This window comes from Varanus komodoensis, unplaced genomic scaffold (genome assembly GCF_004798865.1).
Source record: "Varanus komodoensis strain SLA01 unplaced genomic scaffold, ASM479886v1 scaffold53, whole genome shotgun sequence".
In the NCBI taxonomy this organism is placed as follows: Eukaryota; Metazoa; Chordata; class Lepidosauria; order Squamata; family Varanidae; genus Varanus; species Varanus komodoensis.
Genome location: NW_025336126.1, coordinates 1362060 through 1379607, shown reverse-complemented (window position 1 = coordinate 1379607; position 17548 = coordinate 1362060). Strand labels below are relative to the sequence as shown.

Sequence of the window (17548 nt, the reverse complement as noted above, 5' to 3'; positions counted from 1 at the left end):
TTAATTCAGTTGAGTGCAAGCAGTTGCTACACTCCTGCCTCTAAGTACACATTTTTCCTTCATGTGGTTTAGGATTGCCTTTCCACAAAAGAGTGCCCTGAATGAGAAAACAAAACAGACCTTTTACCTGTCTGTGTATATAGAGGGGCAATTGACACATTGGAGGAGTAATTTTGATAAACGAACTTTAGGGTCCTGTCCCACACAAGCTTGACCCTTGCCCTCTCCAAGCCCAAAGAGACAAAATACTTTTGGTTTTTAAATAGTCAACATTTTTATTAAAAGGTCTCACCCCACCCAACCACTCCCACTGGTAACCCTCTAGAGAGCAACCAATTCCATCTTTGCATTCTTTCAATTTTTGCTCTCCCGAGTAAGATTCAAGCTTCCCCACCCCCATCCCTGTTGTGTTTCCGTTTCTTAAAAAAAAGTGTTTTTTTTCCTAATACATTCCATAGGACACATATGTCTAAGTTTCCCCCCAACATTTTTTCTTCATATATAAAAAAAGACATACACACATACATACACACACTCACATTAGTTTTTAATCACCCACACAGAGGGAGACAGGGAAAAAACTGGGAAGGGGGCAGGGAAAGAAGGGAAACGTAAACAAAAATAAAGACAGGAAGAGGTAAACTGTACATGGGGGAAGTTATGGCACCAAAAAAACAGAAAAAAAGATTCTTTTAAGAAACAAAAGGATTAATTATTATAATACATCAAGCCCCTCCAGCCCCGTCCCTCCCCATACCCCCATTTCCCAATTCCAGGCAGGCAGAAATCACTAACTGAACATATCTTGAAGTAACAAACAATCCCGTTCTCTTTCCCCCTCCCACCCCTCCTTGTTTAAAATGGCGGCTTTAGTCAATTGGAAAATTAAGATGAGAAATCTGGAAGAGGGTTCTGGGAGAACTGTTTCCTCAGAAGTCCTAGTTTCAAGGAGGCCATTTTTCAGTTGAGGCCGAACTAGCGCCCATGCATGTGTGACTACAGGAAGGACCGAGGTAGGGAGTGTTTTCTGGATGAGGGAAGAAGAGATTTGCTTTACTGTTGTGCAATGGAAAAACAATTCTTTCTAGGTTCCCTGCCCCAAAATGCTTAAGTCTAGTATATTTCAATGCCTTCCAATGGATAAAGGAAGAAAACACATTTCCCTCCCACGGGAGGAAAATCTTGTTTAAAGATCTTCTTTCATCACAGACTACTGGTGAGAATTCTCAGAAGCAGTTTTGCCTGCCTGCCCTCCTTTACATAAAGTATGTCCCCTTTAGACTCTCAGGCCCCATCCTATCAGGCTTTCCTCATCAGTGAGACATGGATTCCAGAGTCCATGTTCCACCATATGAGGTAAACAAAGCTTCTATTGCTCACTAGGACTGTGAGGTGGAATCTTTATTCCATGTTTTTTTACCTTTTTTCAGGATGGCTAAATATTTTATCCTGCATGCCAGTTTCAAAAGGAAGGAAAGTCTGGATTGATCCTGCACCCCCACACTTTCATCTTCCTGGAAAATGGTGGTTCTTTGCAGAGTTGACGCATATCCTTCCATCTATACTGACTGACCTTAGGCCTACTTGACACATACAACAGATGGGGTTGGTAGAGCCCTTTCTAAATTGCCCCCCCCACCCCCAGATTGCAGGTCGACTTGGGTAAATGCTTCCATGGGGAAAACAGCTTTATGCATACATGAATAGTGTATATGGAGAAGGCCTGATCAGAGCTTGTCACCCTGACATCCAGTTTCCTTATGCACAGGGCATTTTAAATCTGCATTTAACCATAGGATTTGTCTTGCAATCCAAAATAGATGAGAGAAGCAAGCAGCATTACCCCCTCATCTGTTGTGTGTAAAACTGGTATCTTTCAATGTGTGGTGGAAACATTTCTGCATCAACTGGAAAATAAATCTCTAAAGGCTAACTTCTCGCAACCAAGTTTTATAGATGTTTTCAACATATTCTCCTCACCCACCTCCACACACTAACCCTCCTCTTAAAAATTGTGCATTTGGCCCCAGCGCTGAATGAACATGCACCCATGTTTCCTCTTAATCCAAACCAAGAGTGTTTCAAGAAACCCTCCTTCCCAGATTTCCCCAACTTGAAGTCCTGTACATGTGCTGGACTATAGTGCCCATAATCCTGAGCTAGTATAGCCATTGGTTTCCAAGTCTCCAGTTGAGGGAAGAGAGAAGGGTTTCAAAAGTACCCTTGCTCGCAAGTTTGTCTTTTCTCATGACAGAAACTTTGAGCTTCTCAAGACAGAAACATTGAGCTGAAACTCATAATTTTATCTTGGATTTGTTTCCTCTTTGGGTAAAAACACTGTGTCACGCTTCAGTGAACAGTGCAGAAGAGGAAAAAGACAAAAACGTGATTTGGAGCATGGAAAAGGCCATGCTTCTCCTTTAACTGACAGCAGCTCACTTCAGAATCGCCCTCCAAACTGGGGAGAGGCAACACATCGGCCTCAGGGACTGGCCTCCACTAGCAGGGCGGCCTATTTGGGCTTGACCCAGGTAAGTGCCTTCTGGCAGAAAACCAGTTTGATCTTCAAGGGTAGAAAAGTTGTCTGATGAAGGGGCAACTGGCCCTTGAACTAACTGACAGACAGACCCTGATCCCAAGCTCTGGGTAGCCCGCCTTGGGGTATGATCGCACTGGGCAGTCGTGAACCAAGAACATTCTCCAGGAGTGCGTGTTGGCAGGGGAGTGGCGGGGGGACAGGACTGGATGGGACGAGAAAGGGCGGTGGGATGAAGTTGTTCTGTATGGGAGAGCTCAGAGCCCAGTATTGTCCTTAGCTCCACTTGGGCATTCAGCAAATATGAAGCCAGCTGGGGCTGCACATCTGCAAAGACACAACTGGATGGGGAGCAAAGCGGAGAACAAACTGGGTGATGGCAGGGATAAGGGGCGATGTTAGGGCAGTCTTGGAGGAGAGGAGGTGGGTTTGCGGGGAGGAACCAAGCCAGGGTGGGGGCGATGCACAAGCCAGCGCCCTTAGCCACAGAGGAAGTCTGACCTTCCAGAAGCTAGGCCTGGGAAGAAAATGTAGTGCTTAGCACTGGGAAGTGCAAGTGACAAGAACGGCAAGGCGGTTTTCCCATATGTGGGGGCGGGGGGGAGAGTGTAACCCCTGTGGGTAAGGGGTGGCCATGAACAGAAAGATCCCTGGGCTGGCATGGGCCTTGATCTGCGTCTCAAAAACAGACATACGGGTGGGGGGCGGTGGCAGTGGTGCAGGGCACTGTTTGAATTCTACATTCTGATTCGTAACAGGAATGTGAGGGTTGGTTCAAGAACCGTTGTGTTTCTCCTCCATCACGTGGGGCCAGGACTGGAGTTGGCCACCTTGCTGAGAAATGGGGCGATGCAGCTACGAGCCCAGAGCAGCATGCAGTGGACCCTTCCCACTCCATCCAGAGACCATGGAAGGTAAGGAAGGTTCTGGAAGCAGGGAATGATCCAGCAGCAGATTGAATTCTGTGATCTCTTTGAGTCGACAGATTTGGGCAGGGTCAAAAGCCAATGTCCATGCCCGAGAGAGGACGCAAAGTTCTTCACTGCCGATCTGTGCATGCACAGGTTGAGCCACTGCCAGTGGCGATCCATGCCCATTCATTTAATTGACTGACCTTACTACCTGAACCAATTTAAGGAACCATGACGCAGGAGAGAAAGAGCAGAGTTCTGGCCGCAGCAGCTCTGCTCAAGCCATGGGTGCACAATCACAATTTCTGGATTTGAAGCAACAGGGGATCTTTTGATTTCCTTGCTTTTAAAATCCCTTCCCAAGAGTGGGACTGGGGATACTCGGCCACACCCTGAAGAGACAATTTTGCCTCTGCTGCTGGGGCACCGTTCTCTGTCTCTCTCCACCTACAGGTCGAGGCAGCGCTGGGAGAGCGAATGGCAACAATCAGGGGTGCAAGAACTGATTGCCAAGGTCATGTCCACAGCTCCGGTGTCTCTATCCGTTTGGTGGGGGAAAGGAAAGCGCACGGTGAGGAGGCGCCAGCCATGCTCCAAGGGTGAGAATTCAACCTTCCACCTCTCAGTCCAGTCTTCTGCGTCGCCACGCTTGCGAGAGGGTGGCCACCCGAGGGCCACCACTGCTGATGACCGAGGAGTCCCCCACTGTGGTTCAGGTTCGCAGCACCTCCCACTTCTAGCTCGCTGAGCCCCAGCAAACATGCCCCGCTTCCCTCCCCTTTCCGCCAGCCAATCCCCAGCCTCCCTCTGGCAAAGTCTCCCTGTCTTCTCCCAGTCGCCTCACGAGTAAGAAAAGTGTGACCCGTTGAGGATGTGAGAGGTGACACTGGCGGAGCGGCTGATACCCTGGTCCGACTGGCCGCCCGAAGCCGTGCGCCGCAGCGGCTGGGGGCTGTTCCTCAGCATGACTACGTTGGAGCGGCCGCCGGGGGCTGAGGAGGAGGAGGAGGAGGAGGGAGAGGAGGACGGGGGGTGGAGCCAAGCGGAGGGGGGTGGGGCTAGCATGGGAGGCTGCCTCCAGGCATGAGGGGCGCCAGCCGTGTTCTGGACACCGTGGCTCCAGTGGGAGCCACTGCGGGGAACAGGGCGGGAGGGCCACGGCTGAGGGGGGGCAGTATAGCCTTGGTTGAAGGCTTCAGCTGGGATGCCCGTGAGCGCCATGTTGCTGAACCCCAGGCGCATGCTCTCAGAGTCGAAGGCCTCGATTTCTCGGGCCTGGCGCTCCAGGAGGCTCCGGATGCGATCAGAACGCTCATTCTGCAAGGCCAGCATCTCCTCCTCGATCTGGGGAAGGAAAGAGACAGCATTTAAACAAAGAGGAGGAGGAGGCAGGGCCGGCTCCGAGAGGCAGGAATCCATAAACGCGCTTGCCTTGGGTGCCCCAGCAAGCGCCCCGCAAGCTATGCCAAGGACGGCCTTCCCACAGGAGCGAGGGAGCCAGTGGAGGCTGTGCCCAGGGAGGTGTCCCACTTTGCTATGGTTTCGAGCCACTGGCACCGGGGGTAAATGTTCAAAGGCAGGAGGGAAGCAGATCTTATCACTGCTGAATTGGAGCTGGCAGGAATTCTAGACTAAAAAAAGTTCTGTTTAGTTGAGCTTCAGTTGCTCTATTCAGTTCCTCACAGTACAGATTAGTAATTTGCTGCCTTAGAAATGAAAGCAAGGAAGGAAGGCGAAGAGGAAAAAGTTCCTCTTCCTTTCTTTGACAGGAGATCTAACTCAGGTCTAGTGTATCAAAAACTCTTGTACAGAGCAAGTATTTTGGGAACAGTTATTTGGATTTAAAAAAAAAACACTGTTAGAAATGCAAAGGTGGCAGTAGAGCTGAAAGAAGAGAGCTTTTCCGGAGCAAATGCTTGGTGGAGGTGCTCCGATATGATGTGTGCATGGATGCTTACTCAGAAGTAAGCCCATCACATTGGATGGAGCTTGTTTCCAGGGAAGCCTGAATAGGAAAGCACTCTTAGAAGCCTGCAGTAGGATGAGTCAAAGTGTGCGGTCAGAAACAGGTGAGATTTAGGAAGTGTTTGAAACTGAATGCAGCATTTTAAAAAAATGCACATCAACATCATTGTGGTATCATGGTGGGACTGGATTTCCTTTCTGGCTAGTAGATAATAGTAGGCCAGAAATAAGCCAGCTAGACTTTGTGAACCCTACACAAAGGCCAAAAAGCAACAGGACCTAAACTTGGTGTGCACAAGCTTTATCTCAAAACATTTCAATAAAAAGTTAATTTCAAATAAACATTGGTTGCAAAAAAAAATCCACATCTGAAGACTCATAGCAATGACCCAAACTGGCCTTAAAACAGAGGTTGTAAGATTGGCTATTATATATTATATATACTGGGGTGGATAAAAAGGCAGATCTCTAGATGGTTAGGATTTCAACTCTCAGCAGCATGGCCAGCAGTCAGGGAAAACAGGCCATTCCTAGCCATGTGGAGGGCTGGTTGGGGAAGGCTGGTTGACAGCTACCTGGTGAGTTTACAGGTGTTCTGAGATTAGGAACAGGGATCTTCTGGCCCAGAGCTAAAAACAAAAGAACAACCTCCCAGGAAGTCCCTTAGGAACACCTGGTGTGGATCGCACCGGAACCACCTTTCTCTGGAGTGGGGAGGGGGAAGCAACCATGCAAATAAAGTATTTGCATTTTAAGTGCATACATAAGGCACAGACTTTGGGATCCAGGATTAAAACAAACAAAAGTTCAGCATATGGATTCTGAAGACGAGAGGAAATGAGTGTTTCTGCCCTCTAGCTGGCAGGAAGCTTGTGGGTCTGAGCAGCCTGTCAGTGTCAAGACCCACAGACTTTCCAGGGGAAGACGAGGGTGCGAGATACATACTCTCTGCTCCAGGAGTGCCCGGCGGATGGAGACCCGCTGCTCAAGTTCCTTGATCTCGCGTTCATGTTGTGCCTCAGTGTGGATCTTGATCTTGCTCTGATAGGCGTTCAGCAACTCCAGCTCCTGCTGGAGCTGCATCCGCAGGACCTGGTACTCAGCCTCCTGGGTCTCGTCAAGCCGCAGCTACGAAGGGACAATCATGGAGATAAGGAACAGGACAGCACCACAGAATGAGCCAAGGCGAAGGCAGCTGCTTTTAAGGGCTCAGAAAGAGAGAGCAAGAGCACACTGTTCACCTAGCATTGCTGTTGCTTCTGGAAAAGGACTCAGATCTATATGGCTTTGCTCCTCAGCAGTAGGAAAACCCGCACTGCTCCCCCTGTTGCAATGGGGCAGTCTCAATGGCTCCAGGGAGATTATGCCCCGAAAGGGACAAGGCTCGTCTCCCAGGGATCCCTGGTTAGCAATAAATCTAATGTAAAAAAATTACACAACAGGAAGAAACTGAGTAGGTGAAGAAGCTCCTCCCGCAAGGCAAGAAGCAAAGGCACCTGGGAAATTTCTGCCTATCCTGTGTAAAAAAGCATGCAAGGATTTCTGGAGGGAAAACAGGGTTGGGGAAAGTGTCTGAATCAGCATTAAAGGGCAGATGGCATGCTGAGACTTGATAGGTGGGTCTTAAGCCATCAGAACACACAGCCTTCTCCAACAAATTTCATTCCCAATGTGTTGGGCTTCCATAAGCCCCTAGATCTCCCAGATACCAACTCCCATTGCACCTATGGTGACTGGGGATGATGGGAGTAGTATTCCATCAAATCTGGAGGGCACCAGGTTAGGGAGGACTGACCCGGGTAGCCTTGGGCAAGTTTGCCTCCATCAGTCTTCAGGAAGTCAAAACAACAGCGACCAACCTCAGTGGGATGCCCCATCAGTATAGCAGATGCGGCACTACCTGGCCAGGTAATCCCACCGGACAGACACAGGAGTTCAACAATTGGTCTTCCTACAGAACTCTGGGGATTTTTGTGGGGAGGAGAAGGCAAGTTCTCTGGCACATTTTCACCATCCTCACTAAAATCATTTTTCCAGTGACTCTTGGGGTGAGGGGCAGAATAGGGAGGTAAGAGAGAATAAAGTGCTAAAAAACCAATGAAATGTCTTAGTGAAGACCAGATCTCATGCTACCACTTACAGGGGCTGTATGAATCCTGCACCTTTTACAAAAGTGGGTGGATTGAACAAGATTGTTCCTTCTGTATCATACTTCTTTCAACTAGAAGTTTTGGGGAGAAAGGGAGGGCAGGCCCAGGAAGGGAGAAAGCTCCGGAAGAATGTTTCCGGCCTGAACATCAGAAGGCAGGCAGAGAATACTGTCCTTTCACTGGTGGAGAAATGGACCAATTCCCACTGGGGGAGGGCAGAGTGGGGTACCTACGGCCTGGGTGGAGAGCATTTCATTGATGCTGTGGTCGTACTGCTCAGCCAGGATGGCCAGCTTGCGGGTCTGCTCATCCTTCAAGCGCTTGAGGATTCCCTTGTGCTCACTCTTCGGGGTGGTCTCCAAGAGGTGGTTGCGAAGGGCCTTGTATTGCCGCGTCTGGATCTTGCATGTGTCCTGGAACTGCTTTTTAATTTGCAGTTCCTTGGACTGGGATAGCAAGAAAAAGGAGGGGACAAAAAAGGATGACAAGAAAAAGAAAAATAGGACAGCCCAAGTGACCAGATGAGGGAAGGGGAAAGTAGTAATAAATAAATAAATAAATAAATAAATAATAAATAAATAAATAAATAAATAAATAAATAAATAAAAGGACAAATGTTCCAAAAAGAAAAAACAAAAGGGCAAGGGAGGAGGAGGAGGAGGAGGAGGAGGAGGAGGAGGAGGAGGAGGGAAGAGAGAGAGGGAGAGAGACAGGAGCATGTGTTAGACAAATAACTCCCACCAGCAGGGTTTTGGTGGGGAGACCCTGTAATTCACTGAACCATTGTACCGTCCCCTTTTAAGTCAAAGCCACCTTAATATGTTATGTTTTCTACACAGAGAAGCACTTTCACAACTCCATGGCTGCTGCCTCCAGTTCCAACAAAGAACCAGACCGTGGTCCAATAGCAGAGTGCCTGCATTGTATGCAAATGGTTCCAGGGTTGATCCTGGTCATTGCCAATCCAAGGGTCTCCTGCAGCAGGGCCACAGTCTGTGAATGACTCCCCTCTGCCCAAGACCCTTGGGAGTCAATGCCAGGTGAAAGTAACAGGAGCGTATTGGGATGGGTGGACCGAGGGCTGATTGGTATAAAGCAGCTTCATATTTTTCATCATGGAAGGAAAGCTGAATACCAATGTAATAGAAATGATGATGATGACGACAACGAAGCAGCCTGGTGGCAATGTGTTGATTTTTTTTTCCAAAATAGGGCTGCATTACAAAGTGAGAAGGGGTTGAAAGGCCAGGTGAAGAGCTCTTCAAATAAGGTGCAAAGTGAGTGTCTATGGGATGGTGATGAATAGTGTGCCACTGATGCACAGGCTTAAACCAGAAATTCCTGATCAATCTTGGGACCGACCCCTCAGTGTCCTTTCATGCAGAAACCCACTCCTGCTTTCATCTCAGACATTTTGCAGCGGCCTAATTTGCTGCTGGTGATGTTGCTAACCTTTTTAGTTGTTAGCCAATTGGGAAGCAGAAAACCCTTGCCCATCTGTTGCAAACCACCCCAAGATCCACCAATAGAAGCCATTCTGTCATCTGCCCACTGCTAAGCTAGGCAAAAATCCACCTGAACCCCATCCTCTTCCCTGCCCTTCTTTTCGAGTTCTCCCTTTATGTGCTTTGGGCAATGGTGCCTCGATTCGAGCCCCGGAGGCTACAACCAGGATGGGAGAACCATTCAGCACAGACCGATGCAGCTTACTCAGAGAAGAGTGGGCAGAATGCCTCACTCCTAAGCCTAGAACAAGCTGAGGGAGAGTGGGCATGCGTGCGTGTACACATTCACTCCAGATCTAACCTCTGGTCCGTTCCTGTACTAAAAAGGCACAGATTCCATCTATACAAGATGGTGAGCTCCCAGGTCAGAAATGTAAATGTTCAGTTGAACAGGGCATTTATTTGCAGGGGGAGCAAATTGTACTAAAGAAGTGTCATGTGACACACTCTCATCACCTACTTCCATCATCATTATGATTATGATTATGATTATTACATTTCTATGCCGCCCCTTGCCGAAGCCTCGGGGCGGCTTACATCACCTCTGCCATTCATTGCACTGCCTATTCAACTCTGCTGTAGACCAGGGAACCCTCTTTGCTGTCACTGTTCCTCCGAAGCTCTCCGCAAGGCACCTCGTGATGCCAGCATGTATGCTCAAGCTCAGTGAGAGGGACCTCTCACAGAACCCTTTTTAAAGGTGACACTTAACTGCCTTCTCCTTATATAAACAGAATCCAGGCTCCTTAAGGAGCACATCAGCAAAGAAAGGGGCAGGAGTGGTGGTATGTGTGGGCTACCCCCAAACACTTCCACAAAAGGATTTCAAATACAAATGCTTCCATTCGTATCACCAGTTCCAAGAAGGCCTAGTCTAGGAAAAACAGAACGAGTTCCAACTGCTGTGACATCTCCTGGTTAGGCTCTAGGTGGGTCTACAAAAGTACAATAAAAATATTTCAGGAATAGATGGACAGTAGAGGAGCAGAAGATGGTAGGAGATTCTTGGGCCTTGGGGTGCGGGGACTCAGCTCCACACCTGGGTTGTCAGGTGTACTATTCTGATGGTCAGAGAGGAATGCTGAGACATGCTGAGATTATACAGAGGAAGTTGTCTGCACTGAGACCAGATTCTGCTGGAGGACCTCTGTACCAGGCAGGCCTAAAGGCATTCAAACAAACTTCTTGGCCTTTGTCATGGCTGGCTTCTGGGAAACCCCAGAAAGTCTGGGAGATGAGCTTTGGGAAGAAAAAGTGGTAGGAATCCACCTGGCTGGCAACTGTCACAAAATTGATACTGGCCTGTGCCCAAGTCAGAACCCACAAGTGCAATTATTCTGTGCATCTTCAGTACGCAAAGGCAAGTTGGTGCTGGAGGCATAAATGTCAAATGCTACATGTCATTCCCATTTAGGGCACAACCCACCTGGAACAGCTGGTCAGTATGAGACGAGCAAGAAGCGCCTAACATTCATTCCAATATGGTTTGCATAAGATAATTTCCCAGTGGACTGTGCCCCAGAGGTCCAAGCTGTTTCCCACACCAATGCTTTTTATGGCATCCAAAAGCCGCTTGTCCAAGGCAATTGCCTCTCCAAAGTGAATCTTTTCATAACTACAATTTTATGTTGTCAACCCTTTGGTGAATGCTGTCCAAATGTCCCCTTAAGGCTTATACAACTGCTCAGACTTGGCTTGTTTATTTTAAATAATTGTATGAACTCTCTTCATTCAAGGTGGTGGGCATGTTATGGGGCTTCTCAAAGCAAATGTACAGCTACATTGACAGTGGGATGTGGGGAGACAAACACTTAATTCTGCTATTTAGGATTTGAAAAATATACTAGCCATTGTAACACTAGGATATATGATTTGGGGGAGAAGAAATGTAGGTGTATTGGGGTATAGAGGGTGTGAAAACAGACTCGTAGCCCAGCTCCTAAGTTTAAAGTGCCCCATTTTATTAAAAATATCAGAAAAGAATTAAATCAAACTCAATTGAATTGTGAATTGTGGTGCAGAATTTTTTTTTTATTAATTTCCTTCAAAATTTCACATGCATCCACAATGGGGAAGGGAGAAATAAATAACCACAAATCAGCACCTCCCCCACACACAAAATGGGAGAAATAAATTAAAAATACTTAACAAAGAAATTTAAAAAAATCAAGAGCATAGGGAAAAATCACAACTCAAACACTCACACACAAAAATGGGAAGAAATTCAAATACACTATTAAAATGGACAAAACAGAACTTGAATTAATGTAAGTTTGGCCAAAAAAGGTAGAGGAATGCTAAAAACAAATAAATCTATGGATAAAGAAAAACTGGAATAAAAGACCACAGGTGAATCAAAAAAGGGAAATAGAAGCAAGTGTTTAATGCACAAATGGGATTAAAAACCAGGATGGATGAATGTGGAATTAAAAACAAGGGATAATTTCAAATTGGTTAAAATTGAACAGATTACTAATAACTGGGAATAATAAAAAGAAATGTACAGAGGAAATGATTTAAAAATAAAGCATAGGCTATTAGTTCCAGCCTGATTTAACTGTATAAAACACAGTCTTTCTTCACATGATACAGAATTAGTAAAACGGAATGTTAAAAATCCTAGCTATGCCTGTGAAGCTAAGCAAGCACCATGGAAATAAATGGGATTTACTCTCCACATAGGTGCGCTCAGAATCACTGCTTGTGTAGTACAGAAAATGAAATACGCTGTTTTTCAAGCTCAATCATCTAACACTGTTTTTTTGTTTGTTTTGTTTTAAGGGAAGGACAATTTGTGTTTTTAGCACAAGTAAAATAGATCCGTTTTTGTTCTTCTATGTATTTTAAGATGTTAGCATCAAAGCTGTGCATATGAACTCTATGTGAGTCTGTGGTGCAGCCTTCCCCAATGAGATGCATTGGCGTACAACTCCCATTTATCCCAATCCTGGCTGGGGATTATGAGAGCTGTAGTCCAAGACAAACAAGGGGCACTAGGCTGGGGGAGGCTGCTATGCTGTTCCGGTGCTTACCTGGTTAAGAGTTAAAGTATCAAGGTACTCAATTTTACTGCTGCGCTATGACCAGTGTTGGCCGAGGAATAAAAGCTGGCACTACCCAGAACTCACCAACGTGGCTGCGGCTCGTGCTACACATGCAGCGGCCTCACCCAGGAATGCCTGGCCATCAAGCAGCACGTTGCAGGGGGAGGCTTCCGTTTCAGTTCAAGGGGAGCCAGATAACTATGGGTGAGCCCCTTTCCCCAGAAAAGTCCAACAAAATGGTTCACAGACCTGGCACTACGGCTGATCTGTAAATGGGGGTAGGAGGGAAAGGATGAGGAATACAGGAAGTACAAATGGGGCCCCCACTTGCATGTAGTAAGCAGCTTATGGAGTAGGAAAGCTGGCCCAAGCTGAGTCCCTGGGAAAAGGAAGAACTTAAGTCCTTGTGCAACAGAGTTCCTAGAGGTGTTCTCATACTTCATCAAGTTGCACAAATTGAGGTGACCTAAATTTCTATTTTGACTAGAACAAGAAGGCTGGTCCACCATCTGCAAAATGCCCAACCTTCCCAACAGCAGGGGAGATGAATAAATGGCAAACCAACTTCATTTCTATCTGTAACTTTAAAAGCTTGCATTTGTCAACACTTGCGTAAGTTTTCTTCCAGGTAGGTCTCCTTCATACTTTGCAGCATTTGCTCTCTTTTGCCAACAGGCAGCTGCCTCCACTAAAGCCAAATGATTAAAAGCCTAACGTGTGGTCTCTCATTTTCAGTTGCATTTTAAACAGGAAAAAACCTCCACTACTTGGCCCATCACGCTTTCAAATGAAAATACTGCAGCAAAAAGTTATATTTTTTTGGTGGATTCTCCCATTTTCTGTCAAAAACATATTAAAAAGAATCTCACAGTAGTTTCCCCTTCTCCTTCCCCACAAAAATGGTATTATATAAAGCTTACCAAAAAGGCCCCACAAACATACACAAATATATACATTCAAGTCAAAACAAAAACAAAAAAAATGAAATGAAGGGGATGTTACAAATAAGGAAGAAAATGATAAATATATATATTTATAAAACGGTGGGAAAATATATATATGAACGGCGAAAGAATCACCCAAAATTAGTAAACCCTCAGGAGCTGGGAAGAGTGTGCTTTCTTGAAACATGTATCCCTGCCCCTTTCATTTCAATAAGACTTTATGTCAAATGAAAAGAAGTTCAGTGTTTTGTGTGTGGAAAGTGGTTGTATTTCCGAGGGATTTGTGTCCTGAGACAATAATGGCTGGGCCCACATTTCATTAACGTATCACGCTCCAACACTGTCTGTACCTTGTTTGAGGTTTGCTATGCTGGCAGAAAACTGAGTCTCACATACCACTCCTTGTGGTGCAAAGTATGTTTAGGGTGGAAAGAGCAGTTTGGCCTCGAGTTTCAGAGGTGGAGTGTTTAGTGTTTGTAGGAGCAGAGTGTTCTGAACACTCCTTGCTGGGCCACCCGTACAAGGCCTGCCAACCTCCAGTGTACAAACCTGGTAGCACACGAGTGCCTCACACTTCCAGTTTGAGGGGCCTGGATCCTTTTGGTTTCCCCTGCTTCCCAACACCTCCCGGCCTTCTCCTCCCCCAGCCTGCATGAATGGCTGAAGATTTATCCCACCCGAACAGCCAGCTCAAAAGGGCGTCAGGTGATTCTTTCCTCGTCAGGATAATGAACACACAACAACGCCCCCAGTAAGTAAAGCGATGGGGAGCTGGCACAAACATCTGGATCCCTGCCCCCGGACCTCGAGGCCCCTTGCATCAAGCAGGCCCTGTCCCAGGTGGAGGTGCAGGGCTGACTGGCATTAAGGCATCTAATCATCCCCCATGCTTCCGATCCCTCTACACGAATCATCACACATCGGATGGAGATACGTTGCCTTCAAAAAATACTGCAACTGTCTCTGTCTGATCTTGGAGAATGCAAAAAAGAGGCCAACCTCCCAGAATTCTGTGGGTGAAACAGGATGAGGATGCCAAGTGGCCCCCTGGAATCCCCCTTATTTCGCAACGCTAGAGCAGACTGGAAACACCCAGATAGGGGTCACCTCCTGCAAAAACACCCAGAGCCAATTATCTCCAGGGTTTCTTGACAGGCTGGCCTACCTGCCCACGACTTCTTCTAACAGACCGCCTCACTGACCCCACTGAACGGCCTCTTGGCTTCGCTGCTTGTCCCGCCAGGCGGGGAATGCGACTGGGCCTTTCCTCCCGCAGGACGTGCAGCCCCTTGAGGCAGCGCAGGGCTGAAGGGGGCAGCTGGGCGCAGATCACCTCAGTGAGGAGCTTGTTGAGACGACAAATGGGCTTGGAGAGCAGGGCTGCAGCCTTGCGGTGCCAGGGGAGCGGTGGCTGGCGCTGGCGCGACAGCACTGGGATACGGCTGCGGAAGCCGCCCTTGTTGGTTTTGGGGAACAGCCGGAAGAGGCCCCGCTCGCTAACCAGCCCCAGGCGCTGCAGGGTGCGGAAAGCAGGGCGGGGGAGACGCAGCAGGGCCAGAAGCCAAAAGCGACGGGCTCGACGGGGAAGACCGCTCAGGCTGTGCCTTGCCATCGCCCCCAGGAGATAAAGGGGCAGGAAAAGCCAGGGGGAAGAGAGCAGGTAGGAGGCCAGGAGGATGACTGGCACGTAGAGGCGCCCCCGACTGGCACTCAGCCCCACCACACCCACGGCTCCTGCCATCTTGGCCAGAAGTAGAAAAGATGCTCCGGAGAGGAGGAAGATGGAATGCAACAAGGTGTATGTTACCCCCAGGCCCACAAGCACCCCTTCAAGGGCTAGGAGGACATCCTGAAGGCCTCCTCCCTGGGCCCACAGGGCGGCAAGGAGCAGCAGGAGGGTTGGGGCACAAGGACAGGCAGCAACCAACAACGCCAAGGTCACACAGAGCAAATGGGGCAGAATGGCTGCCACTGGCGCTGGGAGCGGGTGGCTTCTGGTGCTGCCCTGCTGGCTGTAGGGGTCGTCGGGGGCTGGGCAACCATCCCCCAGGCCTCGCTGGGCCCCCTTTTCTAGGAAAGCAGGTAAGGAGTGAGGGTACAAATCCTCCTCACCTCCGAATGGCTCTGGCTTATCAGCCTCTTGCCCATCAGGCTCTGGGATGCCTGGACGCCCACAAGTTGGTAAAAGAACTCCAGACCCCCCTCCATAGTGATCCAGTCCTCCAAGGAACGTCTGATCTAGTTCTAGAGCGGCAGGTCCCTCTCCACAGAGCTCTTGTTGTTTCAGGCTTGCTCTGCTGAAGTCCAGAACATGCCCTTCTTTGCTATCTGGACAAAAGCCTTTGCTGTCCTTTCCCTCGAGCCCAGGGCATCCCTGTCTCTGCTCTAGAGTGGCAGCATCCTCCCCATCTGGAATTTCACCTGCCAGAGTTTGCCAGCCTGGCTGCAAGTCTCCCCAACCCCTTGATTCAGACATCAGAGCTTCCAACCCTTGCTCACCTTTTTGGGACCAGTCTGGTACAAGGGCCCCGACATATACTGCTTGCAAATCTAGATCCTCCTCCTCCGGCTCAAAGTCTAGAACTGCATGTCCACAACCATCTAGCTCAGGCTCCAGAATCCCACCTTCATGGGTACACTTCCCTAAAAGGTCTGGACATTTTATTCCTGAGTCTACAATAGCAACATCACCCTGAGTGATCTCCAGAACCTGTCCAGTAGGTTTGCTATGCTCTAGATCACCACGGCAAGGAGTGCCTGTCTCCAGAACAGCAGATTCTACATGCCCAGTGTGCACACATGTTGGTTCTGCATCCACCAGGGGTTCCTGAACCCCGGCCAGGCAGTCACAGGGCCCTGGCTCACCCAAATGGTCCTGTCTGGACACTAGACTTCCAGCCTCCAAGCTGTCCATTTCCACAACCCCCAGATGCCCCTGCCCTGGCTTCAGAATCCCCGCATCCTGCCCTTCTGGGCACAACTGGCGGCAAGGCGAGGTGTAGGTAGCACCTACTTTGAGGCTTTTAGGCTGCTGCCGGACCTCCATAGCATGTTTCTGGCGCAGCTCTTGCTCGCGACGCTTGTTGTATTCCAGCTGGTTCGAAAGCTCTGTCTGATGCTGCAGACGGGTGAGTTCTGTGCGGGTGCGTTGAACCGTGTGCAGGTGCCGGAATTCCAGCTCCTGAGTGGACTCGTGCTGGCGGAGCAGCATGGCGCATTCCAGGTCCTTCTGTGTCTGCTTTTTGTTAAGTTCCTGGAGAAAGCAAGGAGGGAATGGGGTTAGATCTCTGTGTCCCATGAAGTCCTGCTTCTCTGTGGCATTAAAAGGCTCACTGTACTTTTTGGAGATATAAAATGGGGGGGGGCAGACCACCCCACTCTCTGAATTTTGTTTTTAAAAAATCCGTATTTGGGCACAGGGGAAAGGTATCCAGTGTGGCTGCTGGCTATATCTTAGAGGCACTCTTTGTTGCTCCTTGCCCTAATGTATGGCCAGTCTGCACACTCTACCCACCTGAGTAAATACAGAATTTGGGACTGGGTGGAAAGTTTGGCATCCTGAAAAACCCAATTTTCTTCTTTTTCTAACCATTAAGGCTGATGAAGAAAACCTTCCAGGCAATACTTGGTGCCTGGCACACAATTCTCGCCTGCTTACCACACTGCCACTTTAAGACAACTCTCTAACGGGCCTGGCTTTTCCATAACCCCATTCTTGCCCCACACTCCCCACAGCCTCTGGTTACTGGTCCCCACCTCCCGCAGTAAGTCCTGGTCTAGGTTGTGGCGGGCCAGCAGCATCTTGCGCTTGTACTGGCGGCACTGCAGCTCAAAGTACTGTCTCTGGCGACGCAGAAGGTTGGCCTCTTCTTCAGCCTGGTAATGCTGCATGTTCTCTTTCTGCCTCAGCAGCCACTCCTGCTTCTCTCGCTTGGGTGTGCTCTGGTTTTCCTGAAGCTCCTAAAAAGGGAACAAGAATGCAGTGAGAAACCAGACAATGCAAATGGCAGCGCTCGCCCTGCCTTTCTAGGACTGGGGAGAAGATGGAGACAAAACCGTCAGCACCAAGGAGCATCTGCAATGTATGGTTGTTACCAAATGTTCCGTGTCACTTTGTTGCAGCACATTTTTGTTCCTCTTGTTCTTACTGGAGAGGGAGTCAGGAAAGAGAGGTGGCACCGCTGGTAGTTAAGTCCATACCAGGTACTTCCCACCAAGGGCCTCTGCCCATCAGAGAGGGAGAGAGAATGAACACTTGTTCAAGCAACTCTATGGCACTGCTCCCTCTTCATGAATAGGAAGGTGGTTCTGGCTTGCAAGGCATTAAGCGATATGAGGGCAACACTGGAATGTTCCTTGACGCAGGTGGGGCAAGTGAAGTCTCCCGCATTTCTGTGCACGCATCATTCAGGATTGTTCCCTCAAAGCAGCCTTCCTCAGTCTGGTGTTGAGACTTTAGTCCAACGCGTGCGGAGGTTTACTGGGTTGAGGAA

General features: G+C 48.6%; 1 protein-coding gene across 4 annotated transcripts in view; it reads right to left on the bottom strand.

The window, feature by feature from the left end:
- Positions 1 to 255: 255 nt before the first annotated feature.
- The window catches only part of TAOK2 (TAO kinase 2), a 44297-nt gene continuing 27004 nt past the window's right edge, over positions 256 to 17548 (bottom strand). For 2 of the 4 annotated variants that reach the window (XM_044447759.1, XM_044447758.1), the window contains 2 exons: positions 16812 to 17015; positions 11008 to 16308 (listed from right to left, as the gene is read on the bottom strand). In XM_044447759.1, coding sequence (XP_044303694.1) covers positions 14188 to 16308; positions 16812 to 17015 — 2325 coding nt within the window. In that variant the 3' untranslated portion in view covers positions 11008 to 14187. Of the gene's footprint in view, positions 4792 to 6357; positions 6541 to 7791; positions 8009 to 11007; positions 16309 to 16811; positions 17016 to 17548 lie in introns of those variants that run through there. The other 2 variants (XM_044447760.1, XM_044447761.1) reach the window with 2 other exon arrangements.